Source organism: Chiloscyllium punctatum, chromosome 6 (assembly GCF_047496795.1).
Source record: "Chiloscyllium punctatum isolate Juve2018m chromosome 6, sChiPun1.3, whole genome shotgun sequence".
Classification (NCBI taxonomy): domain Eukaryota; kingdom Metazoa; phylum Chordata; class Chondrichthyes; order Orectolobiformes; family Hemiscylliidae; genus Chiloscyllium; species Chiloscyllium punctatum.
Genome location: NC_092744.1, coordinates 64,191,314 through 64,214,122, shown reverse-complemented (window position 1 = coordinate 64,214,122; position 22,809 = coordinate 64,191,314). Strand labels below are relative to the sequence as shown.

The following is a 22,809-nucleotide window of genomic DNA, read 5'->3' as shown; positions in this document are numbered from 1 at the left end:
CTCCCAGACACAAATTATCTTTTGTTTTAAGAAGGAGCCCATTCACCAAACTTTCTTGAATTAACAAATGAGCATGTTTGCTAGTTATTACATGTGAGAAGAAATGCTAATCATACATAAATATGTACAGATTTGAAATGTGTTTCATCCAAAAGAGATGAAAACTTTATGAAATATAGATCAGTTTATACCCATGACAAATAGGCTGAATGCTTCAGCCATTGCAATGTAGGCTTCTAGTAGCACTGATGTTAGCAGTTGAACAGTTGGTTTTCAAGATTGGACTTTTAGAATAATGGGAGTTCCTTTGTCCCAATTCTTCTTTTTGTTAAAACTGGTGCATTAGGCCTGGTGATGCAGGGTAACTTGCGGGATAATTCTTCACCTGTGACCTTCGCAGCATGCTAAATGCTTGAATGTATATACATGAGCATTCAGTCCCACTAATCCACTCCAGTAGAGTTGAAAGTGGCTTTTTAACCCCCGTCCTTGTGTATTCCTCTGAGAAAAGCAAAGTATGTTTTCAGTTTGGAATATAATCCGTAGGAAATGACTTGCTGTTGAACAGATGGTCATCAACCCACCGTCCACTTGTTATGAGACCACAGTTTCCCAATAATATACAAGTGTGACTTTCCATTGGCTTCCTGTAGGATTTTATGAGTAGCTGAAATTAAATCTTCAATTTTTCTGTAGCAATCCTCCTTTTAAAAACAACATATTTTGGCTTTAAAACTAAACAAAAATGTCCATCTATACTTTGAGATTCTGACACGTTATTGAAATAATTGACAGGAGGAAATTGTGATTCCCAACAATTGCTAAGCATTAAAATGTCTCCATTCTGGAGACCACCAGATCTTTAGTTTGTGTTTTGTCACAGGCAAAGCGTAGCATCATCTTAGAAGGATCAGTTTTTTGCCACAGATCATTAACCGAAATAAATTTGTCTTGCAACAGTCTAATCCAAAGCCATGTGCCCTGTTATTTAGTGAAAAATTCAAAGTTTAGTATAATCAGGACTTCAAGTTCACTTTAATAGCTTTGACAAAATGAGATTTCCGATTCCTGGTCACTTTTGCAGTGTGGGGTTATCAAGTGAGATCTGAATCCAACTTGTTTCTGATGCACCCAAAGGTAAATATCCTGCTGCCCAGATTCTCTGCAAACCCACACAGCAAGCACTGCTTTCACAGGGGTGGAGTGAGGACTGGGGTAGTTGATTAGAGCGGGAGGAAGAAAAATTGAAAAACCAGATAATGACATCCATAATCTTTTGTGTATGAAAATCCAGATTAATAGGAATCTCTATTTTAAGTTCATTTTACACTAACATTGGTGATGTCTGTGGGAAGGGAGCTAATGAAAATGAATGTTAATCTGTTACAAGACTTGAAAAGTGAATTTAAATCTGCTGGATGGTTGTGCAGCACCTTATTATAATTATGGACTTTGTTTTAAAAATATACCAGTCATGGGGGCATTTCACATGTGCCTAAAATTGATGACTAAAATTATTTTCCTCCACATTTTTCAAGGCTTATGTTTCCAGATATAGTTGTGGTCAGCTGCATTGTATGATACCATCTGGCCCAATGAAGTAGGAAGATAGTATTTATAATGATTGCCAGGACATGTGGCTCACATTGTGCTAAACTACAAAACCTCTTATCTACCATTAATGCAGAGAAGCAATTTTTGTCTGAGGAGGGGTGGGGGTAGAAGAGAAATGAATCACAGGATGATAACCACCACAAGCAGATCTGTGCTCTTGAGCTAATTATATTTTAATGAGCTTCAGCAGTCAGGTTATTCTATCATTGCTCTTGTCTTGCCCTTCCTCCCACCAGCTGCTGAGGTGGCCTCATCCTCTACAAAACAAATTGACTCAATTAAGTTTTGAGACCACCGCGTTAAGAGGTTTAACATTATCCAGGTTGAAAAGTTGAATGTGAACACTGACAACTTGGCCATGAAAGTCTTTTTGATCTGAATTAAAAAAACAATGATTTTTGAATTTCCTTTAAAATGTAGTATTTTAGAAGTTAAGACTGATGAACGGAAAGGACATCCTAATCATGATCAGGAGCAAGTAGTGTTAGACCACCAAGTATGTCCTTACACTCAAAAGCACTTGCGTCTGTGTTTTTAATTTTAATTTTGAGCATCTAGAATTGGCAGGTTGCAGTCAGTGACAAAAGCAAAGTGTGTTGAGAAGATGTGTCTAATAAATGTTCACTGAGTTAAGTCATTGGTAATAAGTGTTAAGAATGCACGGTAAAGAATAAACTAGTGATACTGCTAAAAAAGTACATTTCAGATAAATATGTATCAACACGTTCATTGCAAGTATCATACAGGACGGATGATTTGGGTGTTTCCAAGAATCTTACGGGGAGGAGCAAAACATTACTTTTATGATTCCAGATGGAAGCTCTGAGTAAGATGAAAGCTATCAATAGTCTCGTGAAAATCAGTTCGCTGAAGGTGGCAAAGAATAAATTGAAGGATGTGATTCATACCTGCTTAAAACAGCCTGTGTACCAGGAAGCATTGTCCAACATTCAGTCACCACTGAACCCGAGTGTTATCCTTTCAGAACTGAAGTAAGTCTGTTCATACTCTATATATAAAATTTTAAAAGGAACTGTGTTACTTGAAGTTGTTCCAAATGCATATTGACCTCACTACAATGTCATGAGCTTGTAAACTTGATGCTGACTGAAGGAGGTCCATTAACTCCCACAGATAAACTGGCCAAGAATGCAAAATATACATTTACTTGTGCAGTAGATGATTCTATTTTACAGCTGTTTTATTGCTGTTTGGGCTTTTTCACTATTTAAGGAATTACCTGCCTGGGTCTAAACCATATAAATCAAAAGTTTGCAAATCCTTAAACTCTATTGCTTTCCCTGAACATAAATGGATGAGCATTTGGAGATTTTAATTTCCCCAGCATAATATTGGAATATTTAGGTGTACTGCAGTAAAGATGGGCCTAAAACAGTTGGTTGGGATAGATTAGAGGTTATTTTCCATAAATACCAGACATATAGGGGTAAAATGCATCTGTTTGGGCCAAATCTATACAAGCATTTGGAAATAAGGTTTATCCTTCACTATCCACCTAGAAAAATTTTCCCTAAATTTAACTTTTGGCATTAGATGATTAGAAATTATAGCATTATACTTTTGGTACTGATTTTTTTTTCTTGATTTTTCATAGTATAGACAAATGCAGGTATATGGATTCCAAAATGAAGCCTCTCTGGATATTGTACAACAATAAAATGTTGGGAGGAGAGCCAGTGGGAATTATCTTTAAAAATGGTGATGGTAAGTTGTCTGATTTCTATGTCTAAGTGTAATTCTGCAAAGTGTCAACCTTTCAGCATGTTGGTGCATGTGTTTATATGTAATAATAATGTTATTTGACAAATTGTCCTTTCACCTGGAGGATAATGCCTTGTAACACCTTGTGGAGAATATTCAGCATCTTAATGAAGTGAATGTAAAATGTTAGTGCCTGTACTACTGCCTGGACCCAGCATCCCATCATCTTTAGGTTCAAGTTTAAGCTGCAATATTTTCCCTAACTGCTGAATATTCAAGAATGGCCAAAGGCAGCCCACCTCATATTGGGGTGAGGGGCTTTGAGTTGGGGAACTGTGTGAAGGAGAAATTCCTTCATTTCTAGAGGTGGCTAGAGCAAGAAATAAGTAGTAGCTTGGTCGGGTTGTGAGTAGTAACAGTCTGGTTGGGGTCCACTAATGACCAGCAGTGGATTGTAGTTTTTCTGAGGGACATTTGTGTATTTCCTGGCCTGCCTTTTAAAGATTTCTCCATAAGTTTGTAAATGGCATTTTTTTAACATGACCTTCAGGAGTCCCTTTTAAAGATCACTGGTTAGGTTGCTGTCAGTTCTGATGTTCCATTGCTGGGTGTCCATCTTTTTCAGCAGGGGCAGCACAGTGGCTCAGTGGTTAGCACTGCTGCCTCACAGCAGTAGGGACCAGGGTTCTATTCCAGCCTCTGGCGACTCTGTGTGGTGTTTGCACGTTCTCTCCATGTCTGTGAGGGTTTCCTCCGGGTGCTCCGGTTTCCTCCCTCCTGAAGATTTAATGGGTTCTCAAGTTATTGCAGACTACTTACCAAAAAAATGACATTTTTGAATAACATTTATTTGGACTGGGAATGCAGGAGAGAAGGTCCAGCAATCCAGTTATAGATTGGATCTTTCCAGAAATTGGGCTTGATCCAGTAGAGTAGTTGTAGGGTTGACAGTACTTGAGGCCTTGTCTAGATTACATACAATTTTATTAATTTGGTATAGATATGATTTATGACTGAGTGTGTGCATCTGTGTGTTGAGTTTCTTTCTCATTTTTCATTCTCTTTGCCCCTTGATGATACATTCACAAACTGCTCGTGTTTGTTTGCTTCTGTTAAAAGAACCTTAGACTGCTAAGTCTGTCAAAAATTAGGTATATTTACTTGTGTGAGTAGTATAAATTGTGTATACTGTCTGTAACCTGTTGCTTTATATCATCTCAGGAACTGATCAGTTTGTTACCATACTTCTGAAAAAAGTTTACAGCTTTATGACTTCTGTTACACAGCTAATTGTTTGCATTGTTGAACGGGAGTGGAAGAGGCATACTTAGGCGGTACAGCTGGATGCAATAGAAGCCATTTGGCTTTGTTTTAAAATTGAAAGATTAACATTTCTTCAAAAGCAGACTTTTTGAAAGAAGGAAGCAAAACCCTTTGGACTGATTTTGTTAATGAAATGCAGCAGTGACCTCTCCTGGCCAGAAACAGAATTTTCATTACACTTGCCCAACACTTGTTCCAACATGAAGAGTGAGTTGGCCTTTGTGTCGTCCATTCAACAAAATAAAGTCCATCCTATCCACGCATGAGGAGACTGCTAGCAGAGCAGAGTGGCAGATGTCACAAAATAACAGAGAAACCAATGAAACTTTGCTTGCAACTATATGATGAATCCATTATTGAACCCTCCCCCTCCCACCCACCCAACCCGAACCACCAATAGTTTAGAAGGCAATGCGATTTATCAAGTGTGAACTGTTCTTTGTTAGTCCCACTCCCTTGGCCTTTCCCCATATCCTTGCATTTCTTTCCTCTTTTGTATATACTGTTCATCTCTATGACTCTATGATTCTGTTTCCACGATACCAGTATATCCCCATTCCGAATCACTTCACATATTTTTTCATAAAGTTTCTCACTACTTCAGGTTCTTAGGGCAATCACCATATCTCTATGCTCTCTGATTATTATCCCTGATTCCAGTGGAAATGATCTCTCTTAACGTTTTCTTTCTAAAGTCTTCATGATTTTAAATTCCTTACAAAATAAATCTCCTTTAACTTTTTCTCTGCTTGCAAAACAACTCCAGTTTTTCCACTTTATCCAAGTAATATCTTATCCCTGGAACAATTCTAGTTAGTCTCTAAGTACCCTGTCCAAAGCCTTCAATTATTTCCTACAGTGTGATGCCTAGAATTGGACACAATTCTGCAGTCAACACACATTTGTGCTTTATATAGGTTTAGCATAATTCCTGGATTTTGTACTCTCCGTCTCTATTTATAAAGCTCAAGATGCTGTATACTTTATTAACTGCTTTGTTTATGCACCCTACCACATTCAAAGAATTATGTACAACCACTTCTACATTCTTACTGCCTCTTTCAAAGCAGTACAATTTAAGTTGTCTCATGTCTCCTCACCAAAATCAACGTGAATAGTTTTATTTGATGGAAGAAGTCTGTATTTTGTTAAAGGTCTTGCATTCAATATATTGCAGCATATTACCAAATGACTAACTGAACAATTATACATGAAGTATAATTATAATGGCCTATACTCCTTGCCACAGCCTATTAACACTAAAGGTTTTCATGATAAGTTAGATCGATCAAAGAGAGATGAGTGAATTGAACAGCACGCAATGAGTGAAATCATATTAATGTAGGCTGGATTTGATGTTTTGTTTTTCACCAAAGTTACAGAATAACCATTAGGTTAAGATTTATTGTATATGAGGCCAATTGTTTCAGACTGGGTATTGTCCAAAATCACTTTCTGAATCCTGCCTATTCACCATTTTAAAACTGAATATTGTACATATGTTTCATATGCTATTAATTTATTGATCATATTCCTGGTTTCCTGTTGGGATTGCTGGCAATAGCTACAGCCCTTCTATCATTCAAATCTGTTATGACATGATGATACTTGCTTCTCAGTAGCATATTGTCATAATTAAAATCCATTTGTGCATGTGTTGGGATACCTGCATAAATGTTATTTTCAAAATCTGAAAAGACACCAGACCCATTGTTAAATACTCGAGCGACACAATGAAAAGGCAGCACTGGCAAGAAGAGACCACTTAAATACTTTCTACTATTTAAAGGACTCTCTCATGATTTTTTGCTGGATGTGACCACAGTTCCAATTTGTTCTTTTGACAGGTGAGCATTTATGAATTTAAAGTTCCAATATATAGGCCACTCTAAGTAAGAGTTTCTTTAACAAAGTTTCCACTGGAAGAACATTGCGCTTTTAAAGACAAAGAAAAAAAAAATCAGTGTATTTTTTTCTCTTACCAAATCCAGGATAAGTTAATTCCAAATGAAATGCACCAATTTTATTGTATTTAATAGATATAATGTGCCTCCCCTCTTTCAGAAGTGACAAGAATATGCAAAGAGAATACAGTTAAGTTTTTTTTAAACATTATTTAGATTAGTTACAGACAAAAGGCAAGTGACAAATCAAACTTAGCACAAGTCAAATAAGTGTTATAGAATAGGATTAACACAGGGAGACAGTGTTTTGAGTGATAATTGCTTATTCTCTTCCATATGTTAGTAATAAAGCAAAGTGAATGCTGGAATAAAGAACCAGACCTGGAGAATACAATGGTGCAGAGATTCTGCTCCGGCTTCACAATGCGCTGTTTGGACCACACTTGGAGTACATTTCTGACTACTGTGCCACATGAAAGATATGCATATGTTGGAAAGGCTACAAAGAAAAGCAATAAGACTGATCCCAGTTGTAAAGGGCATGAACTATGAGAAAATACTTGAGAAATTTGAGCTTTACAGTCTAGAGGAAAAGTGGTTAAGGGAGGAGGGGAACTCGTCCAGATTACTTCAAAGTGTGCCAGTGAAGTAGGAGCGGAAGACATAAATAAAAACTTGTGAAATATGATTTTAAACTTATCGGGAAGTACTTTGCTCAGACACAGTACAACTTTGTAATCTGCTCCAAGTACATGAGCTTGTATCTCATGCTATTTGCAAAATAAATGTATCCTTTCTCTGCGCCTTGTTCTCCTTCCACTTTCATCTGTCTCATCGTCCATCTGTGTCATCTCACATTCACTCCTCCTAACCTGGTTTAACCTTCCCATTTCTCCCAGTCTTCATATCTCTGCAGAGCCGAAAAATGTGTTGCTGGAAAAGCGCAGCAGGCCAGGCCCTTTGATGCTGCCTGGCCTGCTGCGCTTTTCCAGCAACACATTTTTCGGCTCTGGTCTCCAGCATCTGCGGTCCTCACTTTCTCCTAGTTCATATCTCTGCAGTACTGATGAGTCCCATTTGATTTGTGATATTAACTGTTTCTCTCTCCATAGAGAGAGAACATTTTTAGCATTTTGTTTTGGTTTAGGCTTTACTCTGCCTTGCCTCTCCAATTCCTCATTCTCGACTTGATGGTTGCTTTCTACCCTTTCCTCCCTTACTGCACTACAATACTGACCCTTTTGTTCCTCATGTCCTTACACTCCATTCCTCTTCCATACATCCCCATATTTCTGATGGCCAGTCCATTCCCCCATTCATTCTCCATGTCCAATCACACAGTATCCTCAAGGCACAGAACTCATGAACCTTTTAAACACCTGACAAACCTTTAAACTACTCATGTTCATCCAGATGTTCAAAATGAGGCCATTTGTCAACTGTATCAATGGAAGTAGGTTGAATAGATGGCTAGGTGTCTGTTTTGCCAGGTGGTCTTATTGTGAATGTTAAGCAGACTTCTAAGGTTGACTAGGTAAAAACAATGACTGCAGATGCTGAAAATCAAATACTGGATTAGTGGTGCTGGAAGAGCACAGCAGTTCAGGCAGAATCCAACGAGCAGCGAAATCGGGGCTTTTGCCCGAAATGTTGATTTCGCTGCTCGTTGGATGCTGCCTGAACTGCTGTGCTCTTCCAGCACCACTAATCCAGTATTCTAAGGTTGACTGACAGACTTGAACCAGTAGCTGGTTGTTCTTATAGTTTCAAGTGAACTGTTAGCTTTGTTTTGACAGTTTTATGGTCTTGTAAAGGTTCAACCTCTTCTGAAATGTTTTTTCAATTTCTCTGTTTATTGGACAAGAGTTAGTGGTGTTAAGATTATTAAAGGCTTCATCAATGGGATTTTTGCTGGATATGTCTGATAATGATATGGTATTGTTTTTCAAAGACTATGCCTGATTCTTTTGTTTTCTTTTAAATTCTTATGAATTTCAAAGACTTATGAATGATGTATCTGTCTCCGAGGTTTAATTGGTGGTAATACATTAATTCAGTGTGTAAGTCAAACCATAAAGTTTCCGACATACATTCATATCTGAGTTTCCACTCTGGAGAATGCAAAACAAATTTAGCCACTAAAGGAGGATTGTAATATATCTGAACCTTTGCACAGTGTTTTTCAATTTTAATGGGGCTCAGAACTTGAGAGATAAGAGGCTATGATCAATCGCTGCATTGAAAATGTACTTAAAATCATCATAAACCATTTAAATCATGACAGGCAAAGTTTACAATAGTGTTTATATTTACCAGTCAAAAGGTTCCTGACTCCACTGAAGGCTTAGCTTACAAACTGCTTTACCTGGCAAGGTTCCCACAACCTTGAGGAACCCATCCATCTCTACAATAAGAAAAATGACTGGGAAGTTTGAATTTACAGCAGGTTTAATAGTGAACCCAATGTCAGGTCATATTTCAGGACATGTTAAAATGGCATGTGGTGACATTTGGAAAAGATGTTTAGCATTGGCAAATTCACTTCTTTGGTCTTAATTCCCATCATCAATTTTACAGGAAGTTGATTTGATTTGTATCAGTTTAAAAATGTTATGTATGGTGGGCTCAATTACTCATGATAATTGGGGTTGCACCAGAGACAGAATTGGATGACCTTGGAGTCTTTTGGTAATTGTAGGACTAAATTTGATTGTGGAGAGAGATTGGGCAAGGTTATGTAAGGATTTGAAAACTTGAGAATTTTCAAATCAATTAATTCACCAATTGAACTCCTTGAACAAATCCTTTCTCTCAAACACTGACCAAAACCTTAATTTTGAATTGCAGATATCCTACATGTAATGCATAGGTGACCACTGATCTTAATAAATTATACATTAAGATATTCTTTGCTTTAACCTATAGACCTACATTGAGTACATTAGCATGCAATAACAATAATTGTTGTAAGTAGTAATTGCAAATGGAACAATGATTAGTCAGTTACATAAGCACTTTTGTAGAAACAAAAATGTGGAAAAGAAACGGTTTCAAGATTTTGTGGCGAAAGATTTGCATACTGTTATACTTTTGAAAAGTGTAGGCTGTTCCTGTCAAGAGCCAAAATTATAAGTTTGTATATCACTTTGTCAATCTTGCTGCAGAACTTGATAGAGAATACTTCAGCAATTTCTGTTTATAATGGCTCTTGATTGTATATTTTCCATCTCTTGTGAATACAGTGAAGCCAAGATTTTTAGAATATGTTCAAAACAGTTTAATGATTTAATTTTGAGCTGTTGTCAGAAGATGTCACCCTATTAGCAATTTATTAATCTTCTGAGTTTCTTCAACTTGTGGTTGAAAGTGTATTACAAGAGGAGAAGAAGATTTCCTATACAAAATGACAGTACAAACTGAAAGTTGCAGACAAGTGTACATTGTATGTATGCATAAAGTGGGTCATGTGACTCGATGGGCCAGTAGCAGAAATTAAATCATAATATATAACTACACGATAGATTCAAGATCCTCAAGTCAACTAATATTGAAGATTATTCAACCAAAGTGAGATTTCTTCCAATTTTGAGCCAAGTCCACAAGTGGTGAAGCAAATTATTTTAAATTGCAATGTAATTCTGGTGATATGTTTGCATTGCAAAACAACTACAGGAACATGTTAGTGCTCAGGACTTGGCCAATTTTATATTAATGGGTAGATTCCAAATAGTAAGTCAAGCAGTGGGGCATGTGCAAGCTTGCAAGTCATAGTTGCTGACTACTTTCTGCAAGTCGTGCTACTCCCTCCATAACTTTGTACAGTGAGAAATTCAATTCTTACCAAGTCCTAATCACTCAGCCTATCAAGAGCCAAAAAACAGATTAATGCCCCATTTCCACCAGAGGCAGCAAGTATATTTCCACCTAATTTTAACTTGCGTTGTCGTTTTTAGCTGCAACAATAAACCAGATGCAGTAAAAGAGTGTAGGATGCAAATAACTTCTGTCAGTGCACTAAGGTTAACTGGTTCTCTCTGTCTCTCCTATGTTTAGAACTGTGGTACTTCTACTGAACACGCTTATGAATTCTCTTTGTTAGATTATGTGGGTATTGCTTATTAATTGGTTCTGAACCAACATCACTGGAATACAGTCCCACCATCCTTTTTAGCAAAAAATAATTTAACTTTCTCAATAAGAATATCCTCATGCTTTTGACATCTTGTGGGGACAGTATTGGAGAGGTGATAACCTTGGACCTCAGACAGTTTGTCCGCAGATTCTGGATTTGACCACTACCTTAAAAACATGGTAGTTGAAAGTGTCTGCTATCGGTTGGAGAGGAATAGCCATTAGGCTAACTGATAACCTTTCACACCCTCTTTGCCACTCCAGTCCCAACACCAAAACCCACTCCAAAAAGAAAAACTAGACTTTTAAGAAATCCTGTCTGCTGACTGAACCAGTGTTTATGATTCAGCTTGGAAGACTTGCAGTGAATATTGAGAAACTTCTTTCCTTTCACCTTGTCTTCCTGCAACGTCATGTTTTCTGCCCAGAAATCAGAATTTTGATTGAAATTACATGACAGGAGGACTGACTTATTGCAAATGGTTCAAACCACTCCCTAGATACCAGCCCTCGAGCAACAGAGAAAATTTTAAACAAGCAGCTGACAAAGGGAGAAATCGGAAGGGAGAGGCACAAGAAGGGGTGAAATCTTCCATGTTGTGTTAACATTGGCCTGCACAGAAGTGCTCCAAAAGAGCAGCTATTGAAGATTTACACAATCAAACTCCACTGGACACTGCCACAGTAAACAAAACAGAGTGTGCAATTGCTCTCACTTATTGGGAATAGAAAAGTTTTTTAAAAAAAAGCAAAAATTGTTGGGATTATAATGTAGCAGATATTTGTTAGAACGGTATTTATAACTGTTGATATTGCAGTTATAGTGATTGGACTGTGTGGCCGTGGGATTGGGCAAAATAAAACTCCATAATGGAGGATACTACAACCATATCGAGGAAGCTATTGGGTCATGAAAATCATTTAAAACCAGCATTGTATTTGAATTTCAAGCCTTATGGTGCTGAGTAGCCGTAAAACATACCCAGTGAGTGACTGCCACAGGTTGATACTCGAGCAATATCCAGTGTGGCCAAACAGTTGAAGAAACTTCATAAGCAACCTAAAGGACACATCAGCACTGCCAAGAATAATCCTTCCCTTTCTGTGCATGGTACTCCAATCTGCATGTCAATTATAGTGGATGATCTAAAAAAAATTGGTAGCTAATCTGCAAATCCACCTACATTTATAATAAAACAAACTGCAGATGCTGAAGGTCTGGGAAAAAAAAAAACAAATTGCTGGAGAAACTCAGGGGTGTCAGGCAGCATTCTATAAAGAGAATGCAGAGTTAACGTTGAGTCCAGTAACCCTTCTTCAATCTACCTACTTGTCATTTTTCTTAATAATGTAGGATTTCTGTCACATTTTAACATTTCCTTCTCATTCCCTCCACTCAGTTTGAATGATGAATAGTTAAATAGTTTTGATTAGATTTACTACTTCTCCGCTGATTTGAGAATTCAGTTTTAGTTATAAAAGTATGATACCTTTTGAAAAAATTGAAGTCCTGAAATGCATGCTTCTTTATTTTTATTAAATTTTGTCATAGTCCGTTAGACTTCAGAAGTTTCAATCACAATGTTTCTGATACTCATTATCACATAACATAAAATACAAAAATTACATTCATGTCTTTTTTTTAAGTGAGCAATAAGAGTACATCGCACCAATGATTTACTCTGGTGTAATGATTCATTAATGTATGCAGGGGCTTTGCTCTACAACAAAATTATTAATGGAGCCTGTTGAGAGACAAAAATGGGAGGCTGTAGTGCACATGAGGAAGCTTGTTTATGAATGAAACAACTTGCACTTCATTAAAATGGTGTACCACAAAAACAAATAGAATCTAAAACAAATCTGCACCTCATTGTGACCTGCTCTTAAGTGTAATAGTCTCATATAATTACATAACATGCAGAGATTTGCGCAACTCTGAAATAACCCCCCGCATCTATACTGCTTTCTTTCATTCAGATTTGCGACAGGACATGTTGGCTCTGCAGATTCTACACTTGATGGACATGCTGTGGAAGGAGGCAGGCTTAGATCTCAGGTAGGCCTCCCACAGTTCACTTCCTTCAAATGCCTTTCAACCGGCTTAACTTTACAAACTAGACTGTGGCAATGTGTGGATGAACGTTTCCAGTTATTCCATCTGAAAATTTGAAGCACATTTAAAGGAAAACAGTGAGCGGAAAAAGGAGACAGATTAGGCCTTAAGGCACTGTTAGCTCAGAGTGCATATGGGTTCATTATGTGGGAGCTTAGCCTTAACTTTGATGTGTTCACTGAGTTGGAGCATGCTTTTTCCTGAAGAAGATTTTAACGCAAGTATACTGTAATGCATATTTGAAGAATTTAATCCTTCCACACAACAAAGCAATCCTGAGTATTTTGTCAATCCAACTTACTCTTTGGTGGTCAGATAGCCTAATGGTTGTTCTGTTACTTTTTGTTAGTTGGATGATTACCCATTACATGAGACAGAGCGTGCTTCAAGTTAACTTTTTTTTTGTAGTCAATATGCAATCAGAAGGATTTTTTTTAAGACATGAAGGAAAATTGTGCTTATTTCATTTAAGAAACAAATTCAGATACAACAAATGTCAGTAATACAATGTCTGGGCACAACATATTACTGCAAAGGGAAATCAGTAAATAATTTTAAAATACAGTTAAAGGAAGGAAAAGACATTTTATTGCCAAAAATTGCTGGTAGTTCTGTCAGTTTTTTTCTTACAAAATTTACAAAAATTCAGCAGTTTGTTGATAAAAAGACCAAGATGAGATGGACTGCACCCTGAGGACATGTCCTCAACTTGACTCCTGTCAAACTGCCTTTCTGACCAGGATGTTTTTTCCCTTTACGTTGACCCTGTTGAACTCTAGGGTTGCAAATCCTTTCATCACAGCTTGCTTTCAGAGGGGAAGTAGTTGGAGGTGTGCCCAGTGGAGCTGTAAGTAGGGTAGTTTGAAATGCCATGGAAAGGTGCCAACTGGCCCTCTGAACTCCATGCACACTTGGCGTGCAGTTGTAACGCTGCGATAAGATGGGGAGTGATTCCCTGTTTCATCACAGTGAACATTTTCATTTAATTGATCTAAAATGTTTTTTTATTCCCCACCCCCTCATCCCTCTTCCTCAATAAAATTTCTTATTTCTGAACCATGATATGTTACAAATTCTTTATTCATTATCTTTGATAATTATTATTCAGACCACTCTTCTGGTCTGACAATGGTCCTGTTGTAATAGAAAATCCCAAGAAAATGCATTACCCGTTCCTAAACTAGTAGGATGTAGAAGGGAAAAGACAAAGATAAAATCAATCTCCAGTTCTGCTAGTTTCTCTTTTTTCTATCCACTATGCATGTTTTCATATTGTCCAATTTGTAGTAAATAATACAATCTTTCTACTAGGGTCTAGTGATATTACTGCTAGATTATTCATCCAGAGTCCTGGGTAATGCCCTGGGGAAAGTGAGGACACATTCCCGATGAAAGGCTTATGCCTGAAACTTCGATTCTCCTGCTCATTGGATGCTGCCTGACCTGCTGTGCTTTTCTGACACCACTCTTTTTGACTAAAGTCTTGAGGACTGGTGTTCAAATCCTGCACATGATGGAATTTGAATTAGAAAAAAATCTTTTTAAGAGTGTAGTGATGACCATGAAACTGTTGTCAAGTGTCATAAAAACCCATATAGTTTGCTCATGCCCTGTAGGAAAGGAAATCTGCCACACTTTCATGGTGTAGCCTATATGTGACTCCACACACACAGTAATGTGATGGTCTCTTACCTGACCTGTGGGGAATAGATGCTAGTCTAGGGGGTAGGTTTGCTCGCTGAACTGTAGGAAACATCAGTGGCGACCTCCAAGTGAAGCAAAGCTTTTGTCTCCTGCTTCCTATTTATATGTTTGTCCTTGGATGGGGTTCCCCACATAAATAGAAAGCAGGAGACAACAGCTTCGCTTCACTTGGAGGTCGCCACTGATGATGTTACCTAGCCAGGTAATGAAACGTCTGGATATCAAACCTACACCCTAAACCTGAGCTACAAACCTCCACAAACCTTGCAGATGCTAGTCTAGCCAGTGACTCCCATAACCTGTGAATAAATTTTAAAAAAAGGCTTTTAAGTTGCAACATTTTAAAAAAAAGTATGTACTATGAGACATTTAACACCAAAAATATGGATGTGTTAATTAAGTTAAGTTTGACATTCTAACTCAAAATATATTGCTGTTGGTCAGTCCTACGTATTGCCACTAGTAATTGTTTCATTTTTGCATTGCCTTGCCAAAAAACTGGCAGCTGAAGATCTATCAATTCTTTGGGTTTCAATTAAGTTTGCCATATTTTGCTCCAAACTTTGAGAAGCCAGAAAATGCTCCTAACATGCCAAAAATCCAGGAAAATAAAATTAGATAATCTTCTCTGAATCTGGAACCTGCAGATTTCGTTGGTACAGCTACATTTTCTCAAATTCAGCCTTGGCTGTTGTTTCTATTCTGGATGAGCATATAGACAAAATGCAGCGCCATCTGTTGTTGTTCTGAACCGATTGCAACTGTAGAAAATTTCTGAATCTGGCAGGATTCCTGATAGGAAGAACTAGACTTTTCTTTTTCTCGCTTGATGGATTTTCCATTAGAATTGTTGCCACAGCAGTCAGGAAGCAACCTAAGAGTAGAAAAGGACTCGGTAATGCAAAGCGTGTGCTTAATACCACAAACACACAGAGTACTGTTTCATCATATTGCTTTGCTTACAAAAATATCTCCGTTTCAATTGAGCTGACTTCTCCCAACTGCATAGCAAAATCCAAATGCTTTATTTTGCCAGGGGCGTCTAACGATGATAATCAGTGAAAATATGCAGTTCATTTCCAAGCTGCGCATCATCCTGACTTGGACATACATTTTCACTGGGTCATTAACCAGGAACACCATATCCAACAACCTCATAAGTACATACACCATGTGGACCATTAGGTCAAGTAGACACATCACCATCAACATGCCACATTGCAAACACAACTAACCTGTTAGTCGCGCCTTAACAGCAAAGCTTGCATCCTTTTGTATATTTTGTACTAATATACTGCATAGACCAATCTCTCATGAGCAAAGCTGTTTAAGTAGATTCCCTAATGAATGCCATGCTTTTCACTGATAGTTGCAGACTAGGAAGGTCCCAAGTTCATTCCGAGCAGAATTCAAGAAAGGAAGGGATAAAATGAAAGGAGAAATAAGACTAAATGTTCCTGTTAATGTAATAATTTTCTGTGTGGAATCCTGTAGGAACTGATCATTTCAACAGTGGGGAATAAAAGCAAAATTGGCATAATTAAAACCTTAGCTTATTAACAACTGCAGCTGGGTTTTGCAATATGTTGGTAATTTAGCAAATCATTATCAAACAAAATTTGCCACCAACCATAAAGGAGTTATTAAGAGTAGGTGTCCTGAATCTTGGCCAAAGAGTTAAGTCTTAAGGATCATCTTAATAGAGAGGTTTAGGAAGAGGATTCCAGAGCTTAGGGCTGAGATATTTGGAAGCATGGCCGTAAAGGGAATTGAATCCAGAGATGTGCAGAGAGTCAGGGTTTGAGGAGTTTGGAGATCTCCGAGGAGCATAGAGCTTGATAAGATTAATAAAATCGGGACGCACAAACTCATGGAGGATTGCCTTTCCACCTCACATTCTGCCTTCAAAACACTTCTCTTAAAAATTACATCTTTGGCAATTTTTTTTGTCTGTCTGACCTAATTTCTTCTTAAGTGACCAGGTGTCATGCTTTGGTTTATAATGTCCCTGTGAAGCACCTTGGGATATTTCATTATTTCAGAGGCACTATCTAAATTGTTATTGCTGCTTTACTGGAGATAAATGCAGAACAGAAAGCATGAGAATTAAGCCAACAACTGCCTTATTACTACTTGTATGTAGCAGCAAATCTCCCTCCACCATTTCCACTGTCTGACTTTACCTGGTTGAAAATCGTTATACTCCATAGTGTAATACAGTCAAACTGAAGCATTGCAAGTCAGGCATCACCAGCTTTAACATTACTGTGCTGTGGAAACTCCATTATTGCTGCAATGTACTCAAGTTGCTTCCTCCTTAGTCTTAATGTAAAATTTATTACTGTTTCTTTTACAGAATTGTGCCTTACGGCTGCCTTGCAACGGGAGATAAATCTGGTGTAATTCAGGTAGTCTCTGCTGCAGAAACTATAGCAAATATCCAGCTAACTAACAGTAATGTTGCTGCTACTGCTGCCTTCAACAAAGATGCTTTGCTGAACTGGCTCAAGGAAAAGAATTCTGCGTGAGTTTTTGTTTTCACTTAGCCTTCAGACATATTCGAAAGAACTATTGAGAAACTTCTATGAAGTTGCATCTTTTTCTTTCTATTATGCTGAGTTATTCCCTCCTCTCCCTCCCACATCCCACCAGGAAGGTCCATTTAGGTAATATAAGCAGGAATAGGCCATTTGGCCCCTTGAGCTGTTCTGCCATTCACTAAGATAATGGCTGATTTATTGTGACTCTCATTCCCAACTGCCCCACGTAACTCTTCATCCACTTTGTCGATCAAAAATCTGATCAACTCAACATTGAATATATTCAGTCACCACTGTCTGGGGAAGCGAATGCTACAGATTAATTATTTTCTTAGAGATGAGATTACTCCTCTTCCCTGTACCAATTCTTTACGAGGATTGCTTTTCGAGGTGCCCTGTGGAATTGATATTTCTACCCGTTACTTGGAAGTCCTGCCTTGGTATTTGCAGTCTTTGTGCTAAGAGAATTCCCACTGTAGTAGGCATTATCTATGGGAGGGTAAGGAGATGAGGACAGAGTGGGGTGTTGGTGAATACGTGGCAAAGGCTCCTGACAGGCAAAGGTAATTCTTTAGTCCAGTGTGTGTGAAAGAATGCCCAGTGCAGGTGAGAGCAAGTCCTCTTGGGAAAAGCCCATCTTGGAGCATCTACAGGTGTAAGAAAGGACTGTTTGACTTTCCAATTTCATTAATTCTCCCTCTAAAAAGAAGCTTCTCATGCTAAACTTTTTTAAACTTAGCACAATAGTCTTTTTAATGTAGAAGTAGAAAAATAAAGAAATAAACTAATTTCTTTCTTTGTCTACTTCTGTAACTAAGATTTTGTACCCAGGTAATTTGAATCTAAGACATTGTACACTTTTTGCTGTACTCTCATACTTTGTACTTCAGTACACATGACAATAAAATCGAAATATATTTGCAAACATAGTGCGTAGAACTGAACTGAGGTGGCAAAAGTTCAGGGAATCCAGCACAATATTTTTCCTTTTCAATACATTATTCCAAATGCTGTATTGTTAGAAAAATAATGGTAGAATTGTTCTGTTACTGTACTTTTTATTGGAAGCCAAAGTGCATCTGGATCAACCACAGTTGGCTGTGCGGTAAATGCATGCAAAGCCACAGAATAAAAATGCTTGACATTGGGCCCTTCACAAAAGGGTAGACAATATGAGCTCTTGTCCTGTGAAAGCTGTTGCAAAAAAAAACTTTTTGGATGATCTAAAGTTTTGGATGGCTTGGGTGCTTGGCCAGAGTTCTAAAGATTCCCTCTGTACATCTGAGAAAAATCATTGGAAGAATTTAGGGTAGTGTGTAACAAGTCTGTTCATGCTTCACATGGCGAACTGCAACTTACAATGTTATTTTCCACAGATTCACGTTGTCCTTTGTAAAAGTCAACTGAACATACAACTTGTTGGGGGGAGAGAAAAAGCATAATATTTGTCATTTTGTGCAGTTGAATATCTGTGATTCTTTCATGTTAAAATTGTTCTTATTTAAAGTCAAATACTTCCCCGGACTGCCTAATCCCAATTTAAATCAAATTAATAGCCCGAAGAGATTGTTCAGGCAGGAACACATGCTTTCTAAAAGTATGGGTTGATTTTTTTTCCCCCACTTGCAGTTAAAGTGCAATGTACGATCAACTACACCATTGCCCAGGCACATTTTCTCATGTGATCTTGCAGTTTTCACCTCATTAACTACATAGCTGAACTGTTTGGTGTGTTTCTCACGTGGTGAGCAAGTTGTAAGTGCTATGGGCCAGGTATTTCCTCACCGACTGCGGGTACTCAACCTTGAAAAGGTCTCGGAGGGAAGGCAAGCTACCTCCTGTATTTCTAGGACAGGGATCTGGAGGGGGTGGTGGAAAAAAGGGCTGCCTTTTTTTCCAGTGGAGACCATACCAACAGACTGGACCAGCCTGTACAGAAATTCCTGCACTGGGTCAACATAGCTCACATTCAAAGGCCAGTACTTGTCTTACTCTGCCACTGGACATGTATCTCACCAAGACTGAAGGACAACACCCTCCGTATTTTCTGCATCATGCTCACTTGAGGGCTCTCACCCATCGTATCCTTCTAAATGACTAATCCTTTCTCCCTTTTGCGCTTCCTACTGACTCCTTGGAGTGACCTCAATGCCTTTCCTGCCCATGCAGAGCCACCAGCTGCTTCTGAATCCACTTCCATCTCTTTCTTTTCATGGCTTTGACTCATTTGAGGAATTCCCTCCACTCCTCCCACCCTGATCACTCACCAGCACCTGAATGGCTTCAAACTGCTTGCAGTTCATTTGCATTGACTCACAATGGGCAAGCCCCTGTCGCGTAATCAGATGAGCTCCTTGACTACTGGTAGCAATGTCCTCGGACAGTCAGTTCTCCTCATCCCATTGAGCATTCTCTTCCCCTTTTGATATTCACACATAGCTATTTACTTTGATGTACATACAATGTGTTTGGAGCATAAGCTACTGGCGTGTACTGCAACTGTGACGATGTAGCATGATGCTAACAGTGATATGTCTGCCTTCTGCCTGACTGAAACATGTGCTCCCCGTATAACAAGCTGCTTGCTTTTCTTTCTGTTTGAAAAAGTGAGTAACACTACAGAGGCTGACAGCCTTGTAACTGGGTGCTCAGGGCTTTGAGGGTCACATTGCTTTGTTTGCACACAGGCTGGCACCCTGTAACTCGACATAAACGTTAGCTTGCTTTCATAATGCACACTAAGAGCTGTGAGTTAAATGTGTCCATGTTAATGCAAAAGCATCCTGTGTAGATGCATGAGTGGCTGTCCTTGCGCACAATCCAACCTCTCAGAAGTAGGCAAGTTGTAGGTGTCCCTGAGTTGCGGAGTGCAAGGTTGAAGGCCTGAAGTGATGTCCGAGTTGGTTTGGGAGTAGGAATGAGGATATGATGGAGCTGGTGATTTACTGATGTGTTGTCTTGTGGATGAAGTGTCAAGGAGAAAGGTAGTTATTGGAGAATGCAGGGGAATCGTGCAGACAAAGTAGTTGGAGGATGACCAGGTCAAACATTGTGTGAATTGGCACCATCACATACTCACGCTGTGGCTCAGAACCTTAAAAATGAAGGGGCATAATGGCAAACCACTGTAAAGAATAATCTGTGCTTATATTGGCACCAAAACTGGTAAGGAGAGCTTCCTGGCTTGCCTAGAGTGCTGGACCCATGGTCTACAGCCATAGGGTAACATCAGGCACCTAAACTGGCACCTGCTACCAGTGAGAAATTGCAGGCTACTTGGAAAACACCAGTTGGTCTCTGTAATAGGACTTAAACAACTCTTAATGAGATGTGTCAGCTACCTGCTCCATTTAGGTGGATAACCATGCAGTCCTTCCCCATCTCCCACTGCTATTCTGCTTCCAGGGAAATGATCCATAAACAGGATGGAGTAAGGAATCTGCCATGTTGGCCAGCAGTTCCTACCACTTGATTAGCACTACATCACCACCTTCTCAATAGTAAATAGGGATGGCCATTAAATGCTGACCAGCTGGCAATGCCCACATCCCATGAATGAATTTTTAAAAATTCATCTCGTGAGCTTCTGTTAGTTCTTGCATCCATATACCACCAGTTGAGATTAATCCTTCACTTACTACACATCTACCCCCTTAAAGTTCTCTCCCAAAATCACTTTGTCTGACTTTTTAATCTGAAAACTATTGTTTTAAACGTTTAACTCTAGTCTCTTTGCTTCCTTAAAATTTTCAACTTCTCTTCTGTTTGGTATCTGACAAGTTGTATGTACAGGTGTACAGCATGAAGCAGAACCCCCTTATAAATCATTCACAATTCACTGTATCCCAGTAATTTTATATATTGCAAATGTAAAAACCCTATTTTAAGATTTCATTCTGAATTCAAGATATATAAACTGCTGTATGGTTGTGTTTATAAATGCAGATCCAAACGTTCCAGTAAACAAAACGCTCTTTTTTTTTTGACGAAAAAATCTTCTGCTTGATCACAGGGATGCTCTTGAACGAGCAATTGAGGAATTTACCCTGTCATGTGCTGGATACTGTGTAGCAACCTATGTGCTGGGTATTGGTGACCGACACAGCGACAACATCATGGTCCGAGAATCTGGCCAGGTATGATCCAATTAATCTAAGAGTTAGCTCCAGATAGGATTAGCAACATGTGATTTCCAACAATATTTGCTAGCGTTGTAGAATTCATTCCTGTTTTCAGGTAACTTTTCACCCTCTGCAAAGCCAGAGCTAAGATGTAAACGTAGGGGCTGTCATTCCTGTTTGTCAACATTTTACAGCTGTCTGTTAACTGAGAAACTAGAACGAAGACTATCTTTGTTTCAACCTGATTGATCTTCCCTAATATTATTCTTCAGGTAGTATTCATAATTATTTGATGGTTGCTGACCCTTAGCATAGGCCATGATCTAGCTATGGGGCAGGACACAAACGCTGGTCTCCAGTTGACCGCAGCTGGAACGGAAATGAAGTCCTGTAAAGGTGCCATTATTCTGAATCACATGCTAACCATCTAGCCAATGCCCCCACCTCCTTAATAATAGATTTTTTCTGGATATAGGTTTGCTTACTGAGCTGGAAGGTTCGTTTTAAGACATGTCACCATACTAGGTAACACCTTAAGTGAGCCTCTGGATGAAGCACTGGTGAAATAGCCAGCTTTCTATTTATATGCTTGGGTTTCCTTGGGTTGGTGATGTCATTTCCTGTGGTGACATCATTCCTATGGTGATGTCATTTCCTGTTCTTTTTCTTAAGGGGTGGTAAGTGGGATCCAAATCAATGTGTTTATTGATAGAGTTCTGGTTAGAATGCCATGCTTCGAGGAATTCTCATGCATGTCTCTGTTTGGCTTCTAGGATGGATGTGTTGTTGCTAGTTAATGTTCATGTATCCTGGTGGCTACTTTTCTGCCTATTTGTCCAATCTAATGTTTGTTGCAGTTCTTGCAAGGAATTTTGTAAATGATATTAGTTTTGCTTGTTGTCTGTAAAGGGTCTTTCAAGTTCATTAGCAGTTGTTTAGTATGTTGGTGGGTTTATGGGCTACCATGATGCCAAGAGGTCTGAGTAGTCTGGCAGTCATTTCCGAGATGCCTTTAATGTAGGGGAGAGTCGCTAGAGTTTCTGGATGTGTATTCCTAGAGGCATGACATGACCCACTCTCTCTAGTCCTTCCTCATCTGTATGTAAGGATACTAGTGAGACTGGGTCAATTCTTTTTGTGGCTAGTTGTGGCAACTAGCCACAAAAAGACGTGACCCACTCTCACTAGTATCCTTACATATGGATGAGGAAGGACACCATTCTGACTGGGACAACACATCCATCCTAGGACAAGCCAAACAGAGACATGCACAAGAATTCCTAGAAACATGACATTCCAACTGGAATTCTATCAACAAACACATTGACTTGGATTCCATTTACCACCCCCTGAGAGAAAAAAAAGGAAATAATGTCACCATAGGAATTGATGTAATCACAGGAAATGACATTACCAACCCAAGGAAACCCAAACATAGAAAGTGGGCTTCACCACCAGTGCTTCATCCGGAGGCTCACTGAAGATGTCACCTAGTATGGTGGCTTAATGTCTGAAAACGAACCCTCCAGCTCAGTGAGCAAACCTACATCCAGAACATCAACCTGAGCTACAAATCTTCTCAAAACCCTCTAACTGATTTATTAATTTAACCAAGTCATTAATTTAATGGAACC

The 22,809-nt window shown here is 38.7% G+C and overlaps 1 protein-coding gene across 3 annotated transcripts in view; it reads left to right on the top strand.

The window, feature by feature from the left end:
- pik3cb (phosphatidylinositol-4,5-bisphosphate 3-kinase, catalytic subunit beta) overlaps positions 1–22,809 on the top strand; it is a 188,408-nt gene that overhangs the window by 151,129 nt on the left and 14,470 nt on the right. For all 3 annotated transcript variants that reach the window (XM_072572810.1, XM_072572808.1, XM_072572809.1), the window contains 5 exons: positions 2,428–2,606; positions 3,230–3,339; positions 12,675–12,753; positions 16,871–17,038; positions 21,067–21,190. In XM_072572810.1, coding sequence (XP_072428911.1) covers positions 2,428–2,606; positions 3,230–3,339; positions 12,675–12,753; positions 16,871–17,038; positions 21,067–21,190 — 660 coding nt within the window. The remainder of the gene's footprint in view (positions 1–2,427; positions 2,607–3,229; positions 3,340–12,674; positions 12,754–16,870; positions 17,039–21,066; positions 21,191–22,809) is intronic.